This window comes from Oncorhynchus masou, unplaced genomic scaffold, assembly GCF_036934945.1.
Source record: "Oncorhynchus masou masou isolate Uvic2021 unplaced genomic scaffold, UVic_Omas_1.1 unplaced_scaffold_3337, whole genome shotgun sequence".
NCBI lineage: Eukaryota > Metazoa > Chordata > Actinopteri > Salmoniformes > Salmonidae > Oncorhynchus > Oncorhynchus masou.
The window spans coordinates 7,501-30,700 of NW_027009750.1; the positions used below are offsets into that span (position 1 = coordinate 7,501).

General features: G+C 43.1%; 1 protein-coding gene across 1 annotated transcript in view; it reads right to left on the reverse strand.

Annotated features, from left to right (window-relative positions):
• LOC135534384 (nondiscriminating glutamyl-tRNA synthetase EARS2, mitochondrial-like) overlaps positions 1-23,200 on the reverse strand; it is a gene marked incomplete at its 5' end in the record, with an annotated part of 38,968 nt that overhangs the window by 6,235 nt on the left and 9,533 nt on the right. The window contains 3 exon segments of the mRNA XM_064961401.1: positions 509-650; positions 20,253-20,383; positions 21,902-22,055. Of these exon segments, the coding sequence (XP_064817473.1) occupies positions 509-650; positions 20,253-20,383; positions 21,902-22,055 (427 nt within the window).

Here is a 23,200-nt window from a genome sequence, read left to right on the forward strand (position 1 = left end):
TCTCTCCTACCTGTAGTCTGAGGGCCAGTCTCTCTCCTACCTGTAGTCTGAGGGCCAGTCTCTCTCCTACCTGTAGTCTGAGGGCCAGTCTCTCTCCTACCTGTAGTCTGAGGGCCAGTCTCTCTCCTACCTGTAGTCCACTGAGGGCCAGTCTCTCTCCTACCTGTAGTCCGAGGGCCAGTCTCTCTCCTACCTGTAGTCCGAGGGCCAGTCTCTCTCCTACCTGTAGTCCGAGGGCCAGTCTCTCTCCTACCTGTAGTCTGAGGGCCAGTCTCTCTCCTACCTGTAGTCCACTGAGGGCCAGTCTCTCTCCTACCTGTAGTCCACTGAGGGCCAGTCTCTCTCCTACCTGTAGTCCACTGAGGGCCAGTCTCTCTCCTACCTGTAGTCTGAGGGCCAGTCTCTCTCCTACCTGTAGTCCACTGAGGGCCAGTCTCTCTCCTACCTGTAGTCCACTGAGGGCCAGTCTCTCTCCTACCTGTAGTCTGAGGGCCAGTCTCTCTCCTACCTGTAGTCCGCTGAGGGCCAGTCGTATAATCTTCATAACATCTCTGTATTTAGTGTTGCTGGTCTTCTTAGCCAGAGTCTTCAGTTCTACACTGAGCTGGTCGACTGTCAGTTCCTCACCTCCTTTCAAACCTTCCATCAACCTACACAGAGACGGACACGGGACACGGACACAGGCCGTTAACACCAAGACCTGTTAATAGTACACAGTAGTAAACATGTTGAATCAATTAAAACATGAAACAGACACAACTGACAGTCAGGCTTTGGTTCATTAAAAAGGACACTGGCACTTAACTAACCAGAGTAGTCCTGTTAGTCTGTAGTAGTTATGGTATGAACCAGAGTAGCCCTGTTAGTCTGTAGTAGTTATGGTATGAACCAGATGACCAGAGTCGTCCTGTTAGTCTGTAGTAGTTATGGTATGAACCAGAGTCGTCCTGTTAGTCTGTAGTAGTTATGGTATGAACCAGATGACCAGAGTAGTCCTGTTAGTCTGTAGTAGTTATGGTATGAACCAGAGTAGTCCTGTTAGTCTGTAGTAGTTATGGTATGAACCAGAGTAGTCCTGTTAGTCTGTAGTAGTTATGGTATGAACCAGAGTCGTCCTGTTAGTCTGTAGTAGTTATGGTATGAACCAGAGTAGTCCTGTTAGTCTGTAGTAGTTATGGTATGAACCAGATGACCAGAGTCGTCCTGTTAGTCTGTAGTAGTTATGGTATGAACCAGATGACCAGAGTAGTCCTGTTAGTCTGTAGTAGTTATGGTATGAACCAGAGTAGTCCTGTTAGTCTGTAGTAGTTATGGTATGAACCAGAGTAGTCCTGTCAGTCTGTAGTAGTTATGGTATGAACCAGAGTCGTCCTGTTAGTCTGTAGTAGTTATGGTATGAACCAGAGTAGTCCTGTTAGTCTGTAGTAGTTATGGTATGAACCAGAGTAGTCCTGTTAGTCTGTAGTAGTTATGGTATGAACCAGAGTAGTCCTGTTAGTCTGTAGTAGTTATGGTATGAACCAGAGTAGTCCTGTTAGTCTGTAGTAGTTATGGTATGAACCAGAGTAGTCCTGTTAGTCTGTAGTAGTTATGGTATGAACCAGATGACCAGAGTAGTCCTGTTAGTCTGTAGTAGTTATGGTATGAACCAGATGACCAGAGTAGTCCTGTCAGTCTGTAGTAGTTATGGTATGAACCAGAGTAGTCCTGTTAGTCTGTAGTAGTTATGGTATGAACCAGAGTCGTCCTGTTAGTCTGTAGTAGTTATGGTATGAACCAGAGTAGTCCTGTTAGTCTGTAGTAGTTATGGTACGAACCAGATGACCAGAGTCGTCCTGTTAGTCTGTAGTAGTTATGGTATGAACCAGAGTAGTCCTGTTAGTCTGTAGTAGTTATGGTATACAGAGAACCAGATGACCAGAGTAGTCCTGTTAGTCTGTAGTAGTTATGGTATGAACCAGATGACCAGAGTAGTCCTGTTAGTCTGTAGTAGTTATGGTATGAACCAGAGTAGTCCTGTTAGTCTGTAGTAGTTATGGTATGAACCAGAGTCGTCCTGTTAGTCTGTAGTAGTTATGGTATGAACCAGAGTAGTCCTGTTAGTCTGTAGTAGTTATGGTATGAACCAGAGTAGTCCTGTTAGTCTGTAGTAGTTATGGTATGAACCAGATGACCAGAGTAGTCCTGTTAGTCTGTAGTAGTTATGGTATGAACCAGATGACCAGAGTCGTCCTGTTAGTCTGTAGTAGTTATGGTATGAACCAGAGTAGTCCTGTTAGTCTGTAGTAGTTATGGTATGAACCAGAGTAGTCCTGTTAGTCTGTAGTAGTTATGGTATGAACCAGAGTAGTCCCGTTAGTCTGTAGTAGTTATGGTATGAACCAGAGTAGTCCTGTTAGTCTGTAGTAGTTATGGTATGAACCAGAGTCGTCATGTTAGTCTGTAGTAGTTATGGTATGAACCAGAGTAGTCCTGTTAGTCTGTAGTAGTTATGGTATGAACCAGATGACCAGAGTAGTCCTGTTAGTCTGTAGTAGTTATGGTATGAACCAGAGTAGTCCTGTTAGTCTGTAGTAGTTATGGTATGAACCAGATGACCAGAGTAGTCCTGTTAGTCTGTAGTAGTTATGGTATGAACCAGAGTAGTCCCGTTAGTCTGTAGTAGTTATGGTATGAACCAGAGTAGTCCTGTTAGTCTGTAGTAGTTATGGTATGAACCAGAGTCGTCATGTTAGTCTGTAGTAGTTATAGTATGAACCAGAGTAGTCCTGTTAGTCTGTAGTAGTTATGGTATGAACCAGAGTAGTCCTGTTAGTCTTTAGTAGTTATGGTATGAACCAGAGTCGTCCTGTTAGTCTGTAGTAGTTATGGTATGAACCAGAGTAGTCCTGTTAGTCTGTAGTAGTTATGGTATGAACCAGAGTAGTCCTGTTAGTCTGTAGTAGTTATGGTATGAACCAGAGTAGTCCTGTCAGTCTGTAGTAGTTATGGTATGAACCAGAGTAGTCCTGTTAGTCTGTAGTAGTTATGGTATGAACCAGATGACCAGAGTAGTCCTGTTAGTCTGTAGTAGTTATGGTATGAACCAGAGTCGTCCTGGTAGTCTGTAGTAGTTATGGTATGAACCAGAGTAGTCCTGTTAGTCTGTAGTAGTTATGGTATGAACCAGAGTAGTCCTGTTAGTCTGTAGTAGTTATGGTATGAACCAGAGTCGTCCTGTTAGTCTGTAGTAGTTATGGTACGAACCAGATGAACAGAGTCGTCCTGTTAGTCTGTAGTAGTTATGGTATGAACCAGAGTCGTCCTGTTAGTCTGTAGTAGTTATGGTGTGAACCAGAGTAGTTCTGTTAATCTGTAGTAGTTATGGTATGAACCAGAGTAGTCCTGTTAGTCTGTAGTAGTTATGGTATGAACCAGAGTAGTCCTGTTAGTCTGTAGTAGTTATGGTATGAACCAGATGACCAGAGTCGTCCTGTTAGTCTGTAGTAGTTATGGTATGAACCAGAGTAGTCCTGTTAGTCTGTAGTAGTTATGGTATGAACCAGATGACCAGAGTAGTCCTGTTAGTCTGTAGTAGTTATGGTATGAACCAGATGACCAGAGTAGTCCTGTTAGTCTGTAGTAGTTATGGTATGAACCAGATGACCAGAGTCGTCCTGTTAGTCTGTAGTAGTTATGGTATGAACCAGAGTAGTCCTGTTAGTCTGTAGTAGTTATGGTACGAACCAGATGACCAGAGTCGTCCTGTCAGTCTGTAGTAGTTATGGTATGAACCAGAGTCGTCCTGTTAGTCTGTAGTAGTTATGGTATGAACCAGAGTAGTCCTGTTAGTCTGTAGTAGTTATGGTATGAACCAGAGTAGTCCTGTTAGTCTGTAGTAGTTATGGTATGAACCAGAGTAGTCCTGTTAGTCTGTAGTAGTTATGGTATGAACCAGATGACCAGAGTAGTCCTGTTAGTCTGTAGTAGTTATGGTATGAACCAGATGACCAGAGTAGTCCTGTTAGTCTGTAGTAGTTATGGTATGAACCAGAGTAGTCCTGTTAGTCTGTAGTAGTTATGGTATGAACCAGAGTCGTCCTGTTAGTCTGTAGTAGTTATGGTATGAACCAGAGTAGTCCAGTTAGTCTGTAGTAGTTATGGTATGAACCAGATGACCAGAGTAGTCCTGTTAGTCTGTAGTAGTTATGGTACGAACCAGAGTCGTCCTGTTAGTCTGTAGTAGTTATGGTATGAACCAGAGTAGTCCTGTTAGTCTGTAGTAGTTATGGTATGAACCAGAGTCGTCCTGTTAGTCTGTAGTAGTTATGGTACGAACCAGATGACCAGAGTAGTCCTGTTAGTCTGTAGTAGTTATGGTATGAACCAGATGACCAGAGTCGTCCTGTTAGTCTGTAGTAGTTATGGTATGAACCAGAGTAGTCCTGTTAGTCTGTAGTAGTTATGGTATGAACCAGAGTAGTCCTGTTAGTCTGTAGTAGTTATGGTATGAACCAGAGTAGTCCTGTTAGTCTGTAGTAGTTATGGTATGAACCAGAGTAGTCCTGTTAGTCTGTAGTAGTTATGGTATGAACCAGATGACCAGAGTCGTCCTGTTAGTCTGTAGTAGTTATGGTATGAACCAGATGACCAGAGTCGTCCTGTTAGTCTGTAGTAGTTATGGTATGAACCAGAGTCGTCCTGTTAGTCTGTAGTAGTTATGGTATGAACCAGAGTAGTCCTGTTAGTCTGTAGTAGTTATGGTATGAACCAGAGTCGTCCTGTTAGTCTGTAGTAGTTATGGTATGAACCAGAGTAGTCCTGTTAGTCTGTAGTAGTTATGGTACGAACCAGATGACCAGAGTCGTCCTGTTAGTCTGTAGTAGTTATGGTATGAACCAGATGACCAGAGTAGTCCTGTTAGCCTGTAGTAGTTATGGTATGAACCAGAGTAGTCCTGTTAGTCTGTAGTAGTTATGGTATGAACCAGATGACCAGAGTCGTCCTGTTAGTCTGTAGTAGTTATGGTATGAACCAGAGTAGTCCTGTTAGTCTGTAGTAGTTATGGTATGAACCAGAGTAGTCCTGTTAGTCTGTAGTAGTTATGGTATGAACCAGAGTAGTCCTGTTAGTCTGTAGTAGTTATGGTATGAACCAGAGTCGTCCTGTTAGTCTGTAGTAGTTATGGTATGAACCAGAGTAGTCCTGTTAGTCTGTAGTAGTTATGGTATGAACCAGAGTAGTCCTGTTAGTCTGTAGTAGTTATGGTATGAACCAGATGACCAGAGTAGTCCTGTTAGTCTGTAGTAGTTATGGTATGAACCAGATGACCAGAGTAGTCCTGTTAGTCTGTAGTAGTTATGGTATGAACCAGAGTAGTCCCGTTAGTCTGTAGTAGTTATGGTATGAACCAGAGTCGTCCTGTTAGTCTGTAGTAGTTATGGTACGAACCAGAGTCGTCCTGTTAGTCTGTAGTAGTTATGGTATGAACCAGAGTAGTCCTGTTAGTCTGTAGTAGTTATGGTATGAACCAGATGACCAGAGTAGTCCTGTTAGTCTGTAGTAGTTATGGTACGAACCAGAGTAGTCCTGTTAGTCTGTAGTAGTTATGGTATGAACCAGAGTAGTCCTGTTAGTCTGTAGTAGTTATGGTATGAACCAGAGTAGTCCTGTTAGTCTGTAGTAGTTATGGTATGAACCAGAGTCGTCCTGTTAGTCTGTAGTAGTTATGGTATGAACCAGAGTCGTCCTGTTAGTCTGTAGTAGTTATGGTACGAACCAGAGTAGTCCTGTTAGTCTGTAGTAGTTATGGTATGAACCAGATGACCAGAGTAGTCCTGTTAGTCTGTAGTAGTTATGGTATGAACCAGAGTCGTCCTGTTAGTCTGTAGTAGTTATGGTATGAACCAGATGACCAGAGTAGTCCTGTTAGTCTGTAGTAGTTATGGTATGAACCAGAGTAGTCCTGTTAGTCTGTAGTAGTTATGGTATGAACCAGAGTCGTCCTGTTAGTCTGTAGTAGTTATGGTATGAACCAGATGACCAGAGTAGTCCTGTTAGTCTGTAGTAGTTATGGTATGAACCAGAGTAGTCCTGTTAGTCTGTAGTAGTTATGGTATGAACCAGAGTAGTCCTGTTAGTCTGTAGTAGTTATGGTATGAACCAGAGTAGTCCTGTTAGTCTGTAGTAGTTATGGTATGAACCAGAGTCGTCCTGTTAGTCTGTAGTAGTTATGGTATGAACCAGATGACCAGAGTAGTCCTGTTAGTCTGTAGTAGTTATGGTATGAACCAGAGTAGTCCTGTTAGTCTGTAGTAGTTATGGTATGAACCAGAGTAGTCCAGTTAGTCTGTAGTAGTTATGGTATGAACCAGAGTAGTCCTGTTAGTCTGTAGTAGTTATGGTATGAACCAGAGTCGTCCTGTTAGTCTGTAGTAGTTATGGTATGAACCAGATGACCAGAGTAGTCCTGTTAGTCTGTAGTAGTTATGGTATGAACCAGAGTAGTCCTGTTAGTCTGTAGTAGTTATGGTATGAACCAGAGTAGTCCAGTTAGTCTGTAGTAGTTATGGTATGAACCAGAGTAGTCCTGTTAGTCTGTAGTAGTTATGGTATGAACCAGAGTCGTCCTGTTAGTCTGTAGTAGTTATGGTATGAACCAGATGACCAGAGTAGTCCTGTTAGTCTGTAGTAGTTATGGTATGAACCAGATGACCAGAGTCGTCCTGTTAGTCTGTAGTAGTTATGGTATGAACCAGATGACCAGAGTCGTCCCGTTAGTCTGTAGTAGTTATGGTATGAACCAGAGTCGTCCTGTTAGTCTGTAGTAGTTATGGTACGAACCAGAGTCGTCCTGTTAGTCTGTAGTAGTTATGGTATGGACCAGAGTAGTCCTGTTAGTCTGTAGTAGTTATGGTATGAACCAGAGTAGTCCTGTTAGTCTGTAGTAGTTATGGTATGAACCAGAGTCGTCCTGTTAGTCTGTAGTAGTTATGGTATGAACCAGAGTAGTCCCGTTAGTCTGTAGTAGTTATGGTATGAACCAGATGACCAGAGTCGTCCTGTTAGTCTGTAGTAGTTATGGTATGAACCAGATGACCAGAGTAGTCCTGTTAGTCTGTAGTAGTTATGGTATGAACCAGAGTAGTCCTGTTAGTCTGTAGTAGTTATGGTATGAACCAGATGACCAGAGTCGTCCTGTTAGTCTGTAGTAGTTATGGTATGAACCAGAGTCGTCATGTTAGTCTGTAGTAGTTATGGTATGAACCAGAGTCGTCCTGTCAGTCTGTAGTAGTTATGGTATGAACCAGAGTAGTCCTGTTAGTCTGTAGTAGTTATGGTATGAACCAGAGTAGTCCTGTTAGTCTGTAGTAGTTATGGTATGAACCAGAGTCGTCCTGTCAGTCTGTAGTAGTTATGGTATGAACCAGAGTAGTCCTGTTAGTCTGTAGTAGTTATGGTATGAACCAGAGTAGTCCTGTTAGTCTGTAGTAGTTATGGTATGAACCAGAGTCGTCCTGTTAGTCTGTAGTAGTTATGGTATGAACCAGAGTCGTCCTGTTAGTCTGTAGTAGTTATGGTATGAACCAGATGACCAGAGTCGTCATGTTAGTCTGTAGTAGTTATGGTATGAACCAGAGTCGTCCTGTTAGTCTGTAGTAGTTATGGTATGAACCAGAGTAGTCCTGTTAGTCTGTAGTAGTTATGGTATGAACCAGATGACCAGAGTCGTCCTGTTAGTCTGTAGTAGTTATGGTATGAACCAGAGTCGTCCTGTTAGTCGTTAGTAGTTATGGTATGAACCAGAGTAGTCCTGTTAGTCTGTAGTAGTTATGGTATGAACCAGAGTAGTTCTGTTAGTCTGTAGTAGTTATGGTATGAACCAGAGTAGTCCTGTTAGTCTGTAGTAGTTATGGTACAAACCAGAGTCGTCCTGTTAGTCTGTAGTAGTTATGGTATGAACCAGATGACCAGAGTCGTCCTGTTAGTCTGTAGTAGTTATGGTATGGACCAGAGTCGTCCTGTTAGTCTGTAGTAGTTATGGTATGAACCAGATGACCAGAGTCGTCATGTTAGTCTGTAGTAGTTATGGTATGAACCAGATGACCAGAGTCGTCCTGTTAGTCTGTAGTAGTTATGGTATGAACCAGATGACCAGAGTAGTCCTGTTAGTCTGTAGTAGTTATGGTATGAACCAGAGTCGTCCTGTTAGTCTGTAGTAGTTATGGTATGAACCAGATGACCAGAGTCGTCATGTTAGTCTGTAGTAGTTATGGTATGAACCAGAGTCGTCCTGTTAGTCTGTAGTAGTTATGGTACGAACCAGAGTAGTCCTGTTAGTCTGTAGTAGTTATGGTATGAACCAGATGACCAGAGTCGTCATGTTAGTCTGTAGTAGTTATGGTATGAACCAGATGACCAGAGTAGCCCTGTTAGTCTGTAGTAGTTATGGTATGAACCAGATGACCAGAGTAGTCCTGTTAGTCTGTAGTAGTTATGGTATGAACCAGAGTCGTCCTGTTAGTCGTTAGTAGTTATGGTATGAACCAGAGTAGTCCTGTTAGTCTGTAGTAGTTATGGTATGAACCAGAGTCGTCCTGTTAGTCTGTAGTAGTTATGGTATGAACCAGAGTCGTCCTGTTAGTCTGTAGTAGTTATGGTATGAACCAGAGTCGTCCTGTTAGTCTGTAGTAGTTATGGTATGAACCAGAGTAGTCCTGTTAGTCTGTAGTAGTTATGGTATGAACCAGAGTCGTCCTGTTAGTCTGTAGTAGTTATGGTATGAACCAGATGACCAGAGTCGTCCTGTTAGTCTGTAGTAGTTATGGTATGAACCAGAGTAGTCCTGTTAGTCTGTAGTAGTTATGGTATGAACCAGAGTAGTCCCGTTAGTCTGTAGTAGTTATGGTACGAACCAGAGTCGTCCTGTTAGTCTGTAGTAGTTATGGTATGAACCAGATGACCAGAGTGGTCCTGTTAGTCTGTAGTAGTTATGGTATGAACCAGAGTAGTCCCGTTAGTCTGTAGTAGTTATGGTATGAACCAGAGTAGTCCTGTTAGTCTGTAGTAGTTATGGTATGAACCAGAGTCGTCCTGTTAGTCTGTAGTAGTTATGGTACGAACCAGAGTCGTCCTGTTAGTCTGTAGTAGTTATGGTATGAACCAGAGTAGTCCTGTTAGTCTGTAGTAGTTATGGTATGAACCAGAGTAGTCCTGTTAGTCTGTAGTAGTTATGGTATGAACCAGAGTCGTCCTGTTAGTCTGTAGTAGTTATGGTATGAACCAGAGTCGTCCTGTTAGTCTGTAGTAGTTATGGTATGAACCAGATGACCAGAGTAGTCCTGTTAGTCTGTAGTAGTTATGGTATGAACCAGAGTCGTCCTGTTAGTCTGTAGTAGTTATGGTATGAACCAGAGTAGTCCCGTTAGTCTGTAGTAGTTATGGTATGAACCAGAGTAGTCCCGTTAGTCTGTAGTAGTTATGGTATGAACCAGATGACCAGAGTAGTCCTGTTAGTCTGTAGTAGTTATGGTATGAACCAGAGTCGTCCTGTTAGTCTGTAGTAGTTATGGTATGAACCAGAGTAGTCCCGTTAGTCTGTAGTAGTTATGGTATGAACCAGAGTAGTCCCGTTAGTCTGTAGTAGTTATGGTATGAACCAGAGTCGTCCTGTTAGTCTGTAGTAGTTATGGTATGAACCAGATGACCAGAGTAGTCCCGTTAGTCTGTAGTAGTTATGGTATGAACCAGAGTAGTCCTGTTAGTCTGTAGTAGTTATGGTATGAACCAGATGACCAGAGTAGTCCCGTTAGTCTGTAGTAGTTATGGTATGAACCAGATGACCAGAGTAGTCCAGTTAGTCTGTAGTAGTTATGGTATGAACCAGATGACCAGAGTAGTCCCGTTAGTCTGTAGTAGTTATGGTATGAACCAGAGTCGTCCTGTTAGTCTGTAGTAGTTATGGTATGAACCAGATGACCAGAGTAGTCCCGTTAGTCTGTAGTAGTTATGGTATGACCAGAGTCGTCCTGTTAGTCTGTAGTAGTTATGGTATGTACCAGAGTAGTCCTGTTAGTCTGTAGTAGTTATGGTACGAACCAGAGTCGTCCTGTTAGTCTGTAGTAGTTATGGTATGAACCAGAGTAGTCCTGTTAGTCTGTCGTAGTTATGGTATGAACCAGAGTCGTCCTGTTAGTCTGTAGTAGTTATGGTATGAACCAGAGTCGTCCTGTTAGTCTGTAGTAGTTATGGTATGAACCAGAGTAGTCCTGTTAGTCTGTAGTAGTTATGGTATGAACCAGAGTAGTCCCGTTAGTCTGTAGTAGTTATGGTATGAACCAGAGTAGTCCAGTTAGTCTGTAGTAGTTATGGTATGAACCAGATGACCAGAGTAGTCCAGTTAGTCTGTAGTAGTTATGGTATGAACCAGATGACCAGAGTAGTCCAGTTAGTCTGTAGTAGTTATGGTATGAACCAGAGTCGTCCTGTTAGTCTGTAGTAGTTATGGTATGAACCAGATGACCAGAGTAGTCCTGTTAGTCTGTAGTAGTTATGGTATGAACCAGAGTCGTCCCGTTAGTCTGTAGTAGTTATGGTATGAACCAGAGTAGTTCTGTTAGTCTGTAGTAGTTATGGTATGAACCAGATGACCAGAGTAGTCCTGTTAGTCTGTAGTAGTTATGGTATGAACCAGAGTAGTCCTGTTAGTCTGTAGTAGTTATGGTATGGACCAGAGTCGTCCTGTTAGTCTGTAGTAGTTATGGTATGAACCAGAGTAGTCCTGTTAGTCTGTAGTAGTTATGGTATGAACCAGATGACCAGAGTAGTCCTGTTAGTCTGTAGTAGTTATGGTATGGACCAGAGTCGTCCTGTTAGTCTGTAGTAGTTATGGTATGGACCAGAGTCGTCCTGTTAGTCTGTAGTAGTTATGGTATGAACCAGAGTCGTCCTGTTAGTCTGTAGTAGTTATGGTATGAACCAGAGTCGTCCTGTTAGTCTGTAGTAGTTATGGTATGAACCAGAGTAGTCCTGTTAGTCTGTAGTAGTTATGGTATGGACCAGAGTCGTCCTGTTAGTCTGTAGTAGTTATGGTATGAACCAGAGTAGTCCTGTTAGTCTGTAGTAGTTATGGTATGAACCAGAGTCGTCCTGTTAGTCTGTAGTAGTTATGGTATGAACCAGATGACCAGAGTCGTCCTGTTAGTCTGTAGTAGTTATGGTATGAACCAGAGTAGTCCTGTTAGTCTGTAGTAGTTATGGTATGAACCAGAGTAGTCCCGTTAGTCTGTAGTAGTTATGGTACGAACCAGAGTCGTCCTGTTAGTCTGTAGTAGTTATGGTATGAACCAGATGACCAGAGTGGTCCTGTTAGTCTGTAGTAGTTATGGTATGAACCAGAGTAGTCCCGTTAGTCTGTAGTAGTTATGGTATGAACCAGAGTAGTCCTGTTAGTCTGTAGTAGTTATGGTATGAACCAGAGTAGTCCTGTTAGTCTGTAGTAGTTATGGTATGAACCAGATGACCAGAGTAGTCCTGTTAGTCTGTAGTAGTTATGGTATGAACCAGAGTCGTCCTGTTAGTCTGTAGTAGTTATGGTATGGACCAGAGTCGTCATGTTAGTCTGTAGTAGTTATGGTATGAACCAGAGTCGTCCTGTTAGTCTGTAGTAGTTATGGTATGAACCAGATGACCAGAGTAGTCCTGTTAGTCTGTAGTAGTTATGGTATGAACCAGATGACCAGAGTAGTCCTGTTAGTCTGTAGTAGTTATGGTATGAACCAGAGTCGTCCTGTTAGTCTGTAGTAGTTATGGTATGAACCAGATGACCAGAGTAGTCCTGTTAGTCTGTAGTAGTTATGGTATGAACCAGATGACCAGAGTCGTCCTGTTAGTCTGTAGTAGTTATGGTATGAACCAGAGTCGTCCTGTTAGTCGTTAGTAGTTATGGTATGAACCAGAGTCGTCCTGTTAGTCTGTAGTAGTTATGGTATGAACCAGAGTCGTCCTGTTAGTCGTTAGTAGTTATGGTATGAACCAGAGTCGTCCTGTTAGTCTGTAGTAGTTATGGTACGAACCAGATGACCAGAGTCGTCCTGTTAGTCTGTCGTAGTTATGGTATGAACCAGAGTAGTCCTGTTAGTCTGTAGTAGTTATGGTATGAACCAGAGTCGTCCTGTTAGTCTGTAGTAGTTATGGTATGAACCAGAGTAGTCCTGTTAGTCTGTAGTAGTTATGGTATGAACCAGAGTAGTCCTGTTAGTCTGTAGTAGTTATGGTATGAACCAGAGTCGTCCTGTTAGTCTGTAGTAGTTATGGTATGAACCAGAGTAGTCCTGTTAGTCTGTAGTAGTTATGGTATGAACCAGAGTCGTCCTGTTAGTCTGTAGTAGTTATGGTATGAACCAGAGTAGTCCCGTTAGTCTGTAGTAGTTATGGTATGAACCAGAGTCGTCCTGTTAGTCTGTAGTAGTTATGGTATGAACCAGATGACCAGAGTAGTCCTGTTAGTCTGTAGTAGTTATGGTATGAACCAGAGTCGTCCTGTTAGTCTGTAGTAGTTATGGTATGAACCAGAGTAGTCCCGTTAGTCTGTAGTAGTTATGGTATGAACCAGAGTAGTCCCGTTAGTCTGTAGTAGTTATGGTATGAACCAGATGACCAGAGTAGTCCTGTTAGTCTGTAGTAGTTATGGTATGAACCAGAGTCGTCCTGTTAGTCTGTAGTAGTTATGGTATGAACCAGAGTAGTCCCGTTAGTCTGTAGTAGTTATGGTATGAACCAGAGTAGTCCCGTTAGTCTGTAGTAGTTATGGTATGAACCAGAGTCGTCCTGTTAGTCTGTAGTAGTTATGGTATGAACCAGATGACCAGAGTAGTCCCGTTAGTCTGTAGTAGTTATGGTATGAACCAGAGTAGTCCTGTTAGTCTGTAGTAGTTATGGTATGAACCAGATGACCAGAGTAGTCCCGTTAGTCTGTAGTAGTTATGGTATGAACCAGATGACCAGAGTAGTCCAGTTAGTCTGTAGTAGTTATGGTATGAACGTCCTGTTAGTCAGATGACCAGAGTAGTCCCGTTAGTCTGTAGTAGTTATGGTATGAACCAGAGTCGTCCTGTTAGTCTGTAGTAGTTATGGTATGAACCAGATGACCAGAGTAGTCCCGTTAGTCTGTAGTAGTTATGGTATGACCAGAGTCGTCCTGTTAGTCTGTAGTAGTTATGGTACGAACCAGAGTCGTCCTGTTAGTCTGTAGTAGTTATGGTATGAACCAGAGTCGTCCTGTTAGTCTGTAGTAGTTATGGTATGAACCAGAGTCGTCCAGTTAGTCTGTAGTAGTTATGGTATGAACCAGATGACCAGAGTCGTCATGTTAGTCTGTAGTAGTTATGGTATGAACCAGATGACCAGAGTAGTCCTGTTAGTCTGTAGTAGTTATGGTATGAACCAGAGTAGTCCTGTTAGTCTGTAGTAGTTATGGTATGACCAGAGTCGTCCTGTTAGTCTGTAGTAGTTATGGTATGAACCAGAGTCGTCCTGTTAGTCTGTAGTAGTTATGGTATGAACCAGAGTAGCCCTGTTAGTCTGTAGTAGTTATGGTATGAACCAGAGTAGCCCTGTTAGTCTGTAGTAGTTATGGTATGAACCAGAGTAGCCCTGTTAGTCTGTAGTAGTTATGGTATGAACCAGAGTAGTCCTGTTAGTCTGTAGTAGTTATGGTATGAACCAGAGTAGTCCTGTTAGTCTGTAGTAGTTATGGTATGAACCAGAGTCGTCCTGTTAGTCTGTAGTAGTTATGGTATGAACCAGAGTAGCCCTGTTAGTCTGTAGTAGTTATGGTATGAACCAGAGTAGCCCTGTTAGTCTGTAGTAGTTATGGTATGAACCAGAGTAGTCCTGTTAGTCTGTAGTAGTTATGGTATGAACCAGATGACCAGAGTAGTCCTGTTAGTCTGTAGTAGTTATGGTATGAACCAGAGTAGTCCTGTCAGTCTGTAGTAGTTATGGTATGAACCAGAGTCGTCCTGTTAGTCTGTAGTAGTTATGGTATGAACCAGAGTCGTCCTGTTAGTCTGTAGTAGTTATGGTATGAACCAGAGTAGTCCTGTTAGTCTGTAGTAGTTATGGTATGAACCAGATGACCAGAGTAGTCCTGTTAGTCTGTAGTAGTTATGGTATGAACCAGAGTCGTCCTGTTAGTCTGTAGTAGTTATGGTATGAACCAGATGACCAGAGTAGTCCCGTTAGTCTGTAGTAGTTATGGTATGAACCAGAGTAGTCCAGTTAGTCTGTAGTAGTTATGGTATGAACCAGAGTAGTCCAGTTAGTCTGTAGTAGTTATGGTATGAACCAGAGTCGTCCCGTTAGTCTGTAGTAGTTATGGTATGAACCAGAGTAGTCCCGTTAGTCTGTAGTAGTTATGGTATGAACCAGAGTCGTCCTGTTAGTCTGTAGTAGTTATGGTATGAACCAGAGTAGTCCTGTTAGTCTGTAGTAGTTTTGGTATGAACCAGAGTAGTCCTGTTAGTCTGTAGTAGTTATGGTATGAACCAGAGTAGTCCCGTTAGTCTGTAGTAGTTATGGTATGAACCAGAGTCGTCCTGTTAGTCTGTAGTAGTTATGGTATGAACCAGAGTCGTCCTGTTAGTCTGTAGTAGTTATGGTATGAACCAGATGACCAGAGTAGTCCTGTCAGTCTGTAGTAGTTATGGTATGAACCAGATGACCAGAGTAGTCCTGTCAGTCTGTAGTAGTTATGGTATGAACCAGAGTAGTCCTGTTAGTCTGTAGTAGTTATGGTATGAACCAGATGACCAGAGTAGTCCTGTTAGTCTGTAGTAGTTATGGTATGAACCAGAGTAGTCCTGTTAGTCTGTAGTAGTTATGGTATGAACCAGAGTCGTCCTGTTAGTCTGTAGTAGTTATGGTATGAACCAGAGTCGTCCTGTTAGTCTGTAGTAGTTATGGTATGAACCAGAGTCGTCCTGTTAGTCTGTAGTAGTTATGGTATGAACCAGAGTCGTCCTGTTAGTCTGTAGTAGTTATGGTATGAACCAGATGACCAGAGTAGTCCTGTTAGTCTGTAGTAGTTATGGTATGAACCAGAGTAGTCCTGTTAGTCTGTAGTAGTTATGGTATGAACCAGAGTCGTCCTGTTAGTCTGTAGTAGTTATGGTATGAACCAGATGACTAGAGTCGTCATGTTAGTCTGTAGTAGTTATGGTATGAACCAGATGACCAGAGTAGTCCTGTTAGTCTGTAGTAGTTATGGTATGAACCAGAGTAGTCCTGTTAGTCTGTAGTAGTTATGGTATGAACCAGAGTCGTCCTGTTAGTCTGTAGTAGTTATGGTATGAACCAGAGTCGTCCTGTTAGTCTGTAGTAGTTATGGTATGAACCAGAGTAGTCCTGTTAGTCTGTAGTAGTTATGGTATGAACCAGAGTAGTCCTGTTAGTCTGTAGTAGTTATGGTATGAACCAGAGTAGTCCTGTTAGTCTGTAGTAGTTATGGTATGAACCAGAGTCGTCCTGTTAGTCTGTAGTAGTTATGGTATGAACCAGAGTCGTCCTGTTAGTCTGTAGTAGTTATGGTATGAACCAGAGTAGTCCTGTTAGTCTGTAGTAGTTATGGTATGAACCAGAGTAGTCCTGTTAGTCTGTAGTAGTTATGGTATGAACCAGAGTAGTCCTGTTAGTCTGTAGTAGTTATGGTATGAACCAGAGTAGTCCTGTTAGTCTGTAGTAGTTATGGTATGAACCAGATGACCAGAGTAGTCCCGTTAGTCTGTAGTAGTTATGGTATGAACCAGAGTCGTCCTGTTAGTCTGTAGTAGTTATGGTATGAACCAGAGTAGTCCTGTTAGTCTGTAGTAGTTATGGTATGAACCAGAGTCGTCCTGTTAGTCTGTAGTAGTTATGGTATGAACCAGAGTCGTCCTGTTAGTCTGTAGTAGTTATGGTACGAACCAGAGTAGTCCTGTTAGTCTGTAGTAGTTATGGTACGAACCAGAGTAGTCCTGTTAGTCTGTAGTAGTTATGGTATGAACCAGAGTAGTCCTGTTAGTCTGTAGTAGTTATGGTATGAACCAGATGACCAGAGTCGTCCTGTTAGTCTGTAGTAGTTATGGTATGAACCAGAGTAGTCCTGTTAGTCTGTAGTAGTTATGGTATGAACCAGAGTCGTCCTGTTAGTCTGTAGTAGTTATGGTATGAACCAGATGACCAGAGTCGTCCTGTTAGTCTGTAGTAGTTATGGTATGAACCAGAGTAGTCCTGTTAGTCTGTAGTAGTTATGGTATGAACCAGAGTCGTCCTGTTAGTCTGTAGTAGTTATGGTATGAACCAGATGACCAGAGTCGTCCTGTTAGTCTGTAGTAGTTATGGTACGAACCAGAGTAGTCCTGTTAGTCGGTAGTAGTTATGGTATGAACCAGAGTCGTCCTGTTAGTCTGTAGTAGTTATGGTATGAACCAGAGTAGTCCTGTTAGTCTGTAGTAGTTATGGTACGAACCAGAGTAGTCCTGTTAGTCTGTAGTAGTTATGGTATGAACCAGAGTAGTCCTGTTAGTCTGTAGTAGTTATGGTATGAACCAGAGTAGTCCTGGTAGTCTGTAGTAGTTATGGTATGAACCAGAGTCGTCCTGTTAGTCTGTAGTAGTTATGGTATGAACCAGAGTCGTCCTGTTAGTCTGTAGTAGTTATGGTATGAACCAGATGACCAGAGTAGTCCTGTCAGTCTGTAGTAGTTATGGTATGAACCAGATGACCAGAGTCGTCCTGTTAGTCTGTAGTAGTTATGGTATGAACCAGAGTCGTCCTGTTAGTCTGTAGTAGTTATGGTATGAACCAGAGTCGTCCTGTTAGTCTGTAGTAGTTATGGTATGAACCAGAGTAGTCCTGTTAGTCTGTAGTAGTTATGGTATGAACCAGAGTAGTCCTGTTAGTCTGTAGTAGTTATGGTATGAACCAGAGTAGTCCTGTTAGTCTGTAGTAGTTATGGTATGAACCAGATGACCAGAGTAGTCCTGTTAGTCTGTAGTAGTTATGGTATGAACCAGATGACCAGAGTAGTCCTGTTAGTCTGTAGTAGTTATGGTATGAACCAGATAACCAGAGTAGTCCTGTTAGTCTGTAGTAGTTATGGTATGAACCAGAGTCGTCCTGTTAGTCTGTAGTAGTTATGGTATGAACCAGATGACCAGAGTAGTCCTGTTAGTCTGTAGTAGTTATGGTATGAACCAGATGACCAGAGTAGTCCTGTTAGTCTGTAGTAGTTATGGTATGAACCAGAGTCGTCCAGTTAGTCTGTAGTAGTTATGGTATGAACCAGAGTAGTCCTGTTAGTCTGTAGTAGTTATGGTATGAACCAGAGTAGTCCTGTTAGTCTGTAGTAGTTATGGTATGAACCAGAGTCGTCCTGTTAGTCTGTAGTAGTTATGGTATGAACCAGAGTAGTCCTGTTAGTCTGTAGTAGTTATGGTATGAACCAGAGTCGTCCTGTTAGTCTGTAGTAGTTATGGTATGAACCAGAGTCGTCCTGTTAGTCTGTAGTAGTTATGGTATGAACCAGATGACCAGAGTAGTCCTGTTAGTCTGTAGTAGTTATGGTATGAACCAGAGTCGTCCTGTTAGTCTGTAGTAGTTATGGTATGAACCAGATGACCAGAGTCTTCCCGTTAGTCTGTAGTAGTTATGGTATGAACCAGATGACCAGAGTAGTCCTGTTAGTCTGTAGTAGTTATGGTATGAACCAGATGACCAGAGTCGTCCTGTTAGTCTGTAGTAGTTATGGTATGAACCAGAGTAGTCCTGTCAGTCTGTAGTAGTTATGGTATGAACCAGAGTCGTCCTGTTAGTCTGTAGTAGTTATGGTATGAACCAGAGTAGTCCTGTTAGTCTGTAGTAGTTATGGTATGAACCAGATGACCAGAGTCGTCCTGTTAGTCTGTAGTAGTTATGGTATGAACCGTATGACCAGAGTCGTCCTGTTAGTCTGTAGTAGTTATGGTATGAACCAGAGTAGTCCTGTTAGTCTGTAGTAGTTATGGTATGAACCAGAGTAGTCCTGTTAGTCTGTAGTAGTTATGGTATGAACCAGAGTAGTCCTGTTAGTCTGTAGTAGTTATGGTATGAACCAGAGTCGTCCTGTTAGTCTGTAGTAGTTATGGTATGAACCAGAGTAGTCCCGTTAGTCTGTAGTAGTTATGGTATGAACCAGAGTAGTCCTGTTAGTCTGTAGTAGTTATGGTATGAACCAGAGTCGTTCTGTTAGTCTGTAGTAGTTATGGTATGAACCAGATGACCAGAGTCGTCCTGTTAGTCTGTAGTAGTTATGGTATGAACCAGATGACCAGAGTCGTCCTGTTAGTCTGTAGTAGTTATGGTATGGACCAGAGTAGTCCTGTTAGTCTGTAGTAGTTATGGTATGAACCAGAGTAGTCCTGTTAGTCTGTAGTAGTTATGGTATGAACCAGAGTAGTCCTGTTAGTCTGTAGTAGTTATGGTATGAACCAGAGTAGTCCTGTTAGTCTGTAGTAGTTATGGTATGGACCAGAGTCGTTCTGTTAGTCTGTAGTAGTTATGGTACGAACCAGAGTAGTCCAGTTAGTCTGTAGTAGTTATGGTATGAACCAGAGTCGTCCTGTTAGTCTGTAGTAGTTATGGTATGAACCAGAGTCGTCCTGTTAGTCTGTAGTAGTTATGGTATGAACCAGAGTAGTCCTGTTAGTCTGTAGTAGTTATGGTATGAACCAGAGTAGTCCTGTTAGTCTGTAGTAGTTATGGTATGAACCAGAGTCGTCCTGTTAGTCTGTAGTAGTTATGGTACGAACCAGAGTCGTCCTGTTAGTCTGTAGTAGTTATGGTATGAACCAGAGTCGTCCTGTTAGTCTGTAGTAGTTATGGTATGAACCAGATGACCAGAGTAGTCCTGTCAGTCTGTAGTAGTTATGGTATGAACCAGAGTCGTCCTGTCAGTCTGTAGTAGTTATGGTATGAACCAGAGTCGTCCTGTTAGTCTGTAGTAGTTATGGTATGAACCAGAGTAGTCCTGTTAGTCTGTAGTAGTTATGGTATGAACCAGTCGTCCTGTCAGTCTGTAGTAGTTATGGTATGAACCAGAGTAGTCCTGTTAGTCTGTAGTAGTTATGGTATGAACCAGAGTAGTCCAGTTAGTCTGTAGTAGTTATGGTATGAACCAGATGACCAGAGTCGTCCTGTTAGTCTGTAGTAGTTATGGTATGAACCAGATGACCAGAGTCGTCCTGTTAGTCTGTAGTAGTTATGGTACGAACCAGAGTCGTCCTGTTAGTCTGTAGTAGTTATGGTATGAACCAGATGACCAGAGTCGTCCCGTTAGTCTGTAGTAGTTATGGTATGAACCAGAGTAGTCCTGTTAGTCTGTAGTAGTTATGGTATGAACCAGAGTAGTCCCGTTAGTCTGTAGTAGTTATGGTATGAACCAGAGTAGTCCCGTTAGTCTGTAGTAGTTATGGTATGAACCAGAGTAGTCCTGTTAGTCTGTAGTAGTTATGGTATGGACCAGAGTAGTCCTGTTAGTCTGTAGTAGTTATGGTATGAACCAGAGTAGTCCTGTTAGTCTGTAGTAGTTATGGTATGAACCAGAGTCGTCCTGTTAGTCTGTAGTAGTTATGGTATGAACCAGAGTAGTCCTGTTAGTCTGTAGTAGTTATGGTATGAACCAGATGACCAGAGTCGTCCTGTTAGTCTGTAGTAGTTATGGTATGAACCAGAGTAGTCCTGTTAGTCTGTAGTAGTTATGGTATGGACCAGAGTCGTCCTGTTAGTCTGTAGTAGTTATGGTACGAACCAGAGTCGTCCTGTTAGTCTGTAGTAGTTATGGTATGAACCAGAGTCGTCCTGTTAGTCTGTAGTAGTTATGGTATGGACCAGATGACCAGAGTAGTCCTGTTAGTCTGTAGTAGTTATGGTATGAACCAGAGTAGTCCTGTTAGTCTGTAGTAGTTATGGTATGAACCAGAGTCGTCCTGTTAGTCTGTAGTAGTTATGGTATGAACCAGAGTCGTCCTGTTAGTCTGTAGTAGTTATGGTATGAACCAGAGTAGTCCTGTTAGTCTGTAGTAGTTATGGTATGAACCAGAGTCGTCCTGTTAGTCTGTAGTAGTTATGGTATGAACCAGAGTCGTCCTGTTAGTCTGTAGTAGTTATGGTATGAACCAGAGTAGTTCTGTTAGTCTGTAGTAGTTATGGTATGAACCAGAGTCGTCCTGTTAGTCTGTAGTAGTTATGGGACGTACCGTATGACCAGAGTAGCGATGTGTTGTGTCTCTGAGCTGAGCGCTGTCATCTGTTGGTCAGAGAAAGAAGGTCGAACCCAAAGGTAGGAATACTCTGAGGACACCAGGTCAGACACAGCAGAAATATGACCCTGAGAGAGAGACACAGAGACAGGAGAAGGGTTGAACCCAAAGGTAAGAATACTCTGGAGCTACCAGCTCAGACAGAGAGAAGATATGTGAGTGAGATGGAAAGAGAGAGAGAGAGAGAGATGGTGACCTCCAGAAAGACAGGCTCCACATTCTGCACTGGGCTGTGATATTCTCAAACTGGGAAAGTCGGAAGGCCAGAGGGATGAAGGGATTGTTTTTCAGCTGGTGCGAAGACCGACACAACAGCTGATGCCCCGTTACCTTGGTTACACCCAGTCACCTTGCACGCAGCTGTAGAACCCCTGTGATGAGGTCATAGTCACCTTGCACGCAGCTGTAGAACCCCTGTGATGAGGTCATAGTCACCTTGCACGCAGCTGTAGAACCCCTGTGATGAGGTCATAGTTACCTTGCGCAGGTGTAGAACCCCTGTGATGAGGTCATAGTTACCTTGCGCAGGTGTAGAACCCGTGTGATGAGGTCATAGTTACCTTGCGCAGGTGTAGAACCCCTGTGATGAGGTCATAGTTACCTTGCGCAGGTGTAGAACCCCTGTGATGAGGTCATAGTTACCTTGCGCAGGTGTAGAACCCGTGTGATGAGGTCATAGTTACCTTGCGCAGGTGTAGAACCCCTGTGATGAGGTCATAGTTACCTTGCGCAGGTGTAGAACCCGTGTGATGAGGTCATAGTTACCTTGCGCAGGTGTAGAACCCGTGTGATGAGGTCATAGTTACCTTGCGCAGGTGTAGAACCCGTGTGATGAGGTCATAGTTACCTTGCGCAGGTGTAGAACCCGTGTGATGAGGTCATAGTTACCTTGCGCAGGTGTAGAACCCGTGTGATGAGGTCATAGTTACCTTGCGCAGGTGTAGAACCCTGTGATGAGGTCATAGTTACCTTGCGCAGGTGTAGAACCCGTGTGATGAGGTCATAGTTACCTTGCGCAGGTGTAGAACCCCTGTGATGAGGTCATAGTTACCTTGCGCAGGTGTAGAACCCCTGTGATGAGGTCATAGTTACCTTGCGCAGGTGTAGAACCCGTGTGATGAGGTCATAGTTACCTTGCGCAGGTGTAGAACCCCTGTGATGAGGTCATAGTTACCTTGCGCAGGTGTAGAACCCGTGTGATGAGGTCATAGTTACCTTGCGCAGGTGTAGAACCCGTGTGATGAGGTCATAGTTACCTTGCGCAGGTGTAGAACCCGTGTGATGAGGTCATAGTTACCTTGCGCGCAGGTGTAGAACCCCTGTGATGAGGTCATAGTTACCTTGCGCAGGTGTAGAACCCCTGTGATGAGGTCATAGTTACCTTGCGCAGGTGTAGAACCCCTGTGATGAGGTCCTAGTTACCTTGCGCAGGTGTAGAACCCGTGTGATGAGGTCATAGTTACCTTGCGCAGGTGTAGAACCCGTGTGATGAGGTCATAGTTACCTTGCGCAGGTGTAGAACCCGTGTGATGAGGTCATAGTTACCTTGCGCAGGTGTAGAACCCCTGTGATGAGGTCATAGTTACCTTGCGCAGGTGTAGAACCCGTGTGATGTAATCTGGTTGCAGAACATCCTGATCCTGGACCTGTGTCCCGTACACTTCCTGGATCCGCACCTGCAGATCCCTCACCAGCCAATCGCGTTGCACCGCGTCATCGATACGCTGCTGCAGGTGGATCCTGGGAGAACACAGAGAGGATTACTACTGAGATTACTAAGGACTGGTCTAGAGCGAGTTGTTAAGATGAGGGTGGTTAGGAGAAGAATTGAGAAAGCTGATCCTAGACCATTATGTGCTACACCAGGGGTGGGCGATGCCAGACCCAGGGGTCTGATTGGGGTCACACCTTCTCTCCATCTGATTAATCGAACTGCATTCTAAACTGAAGATCATGACTCTGCGATTATTGGAGTCATTTATCACGACTCGGCGATTATTGGAGTCATTTATCACAACTCGGCGATTATTGGAGTCATTTATCACAACTCGGCGATTATTGGAGTCATGTATCACGACTCGGCGATTATTGGAGTCATTTATCACAACTCGGCGATTATTGGAGTCATTTATCACGGCTAGGCGATTATTGGAGTCATTTATCACGGCTAGGCGATTATTGGAGTCATTTATCATGACTAGGCGATTATTGGAGTCATTTATCATGACTGAATGGGGGCAGGTCAGCAGACACAATATACAGGCAGAAATACACAGTGCAACAGCACCACCTGTTGCCAGGGTAACAGTCTCTTAGCTAACGTTCCACTCCCTGTACTCCGCACCATGTGCCAGAGACCGGACGTTCTGCCATCTTCAACTCATTAATGAGTTTGAGGAGAACAGAGGAGTTGATCCTGGTTCGATAACCCCTCGCAGCTATCCTCCAATCACAACGATTAGGCAACTATTGGAACTACCACTGTTTAATCTCCACTTAAAGTGTTGCTATCCGGTTGCTAAGCAACCAGTGTGTTGACAGTGTGAAAAGTTGCAAGCTAAATTCGCAGAGTAAATACGTACTGTAATTCCAACCACAAAACGTCTTAGGCCTTGATTTTAAGAATCAAAATAAGCAACAGCTTGCCTCGCTAACAGCTAAATATTGTTTTTTTGATTTTTTTAAATATAATTATAATTACATTTGAGGCTCCACATGTTGTCATGTAAAATATGAAAGTTATTTTCAAACAACCAACGAGCAACTCAGCCCAGTAAAGCAGCTGCGTGCTGAACGTTGAGATCGCCAGAGACCCAGTCTCTATGGCGATGACCAGGAGTGGCAGGTCAACTGAAGAGACTGGTGCTCAGGCTACAATCCCTGGT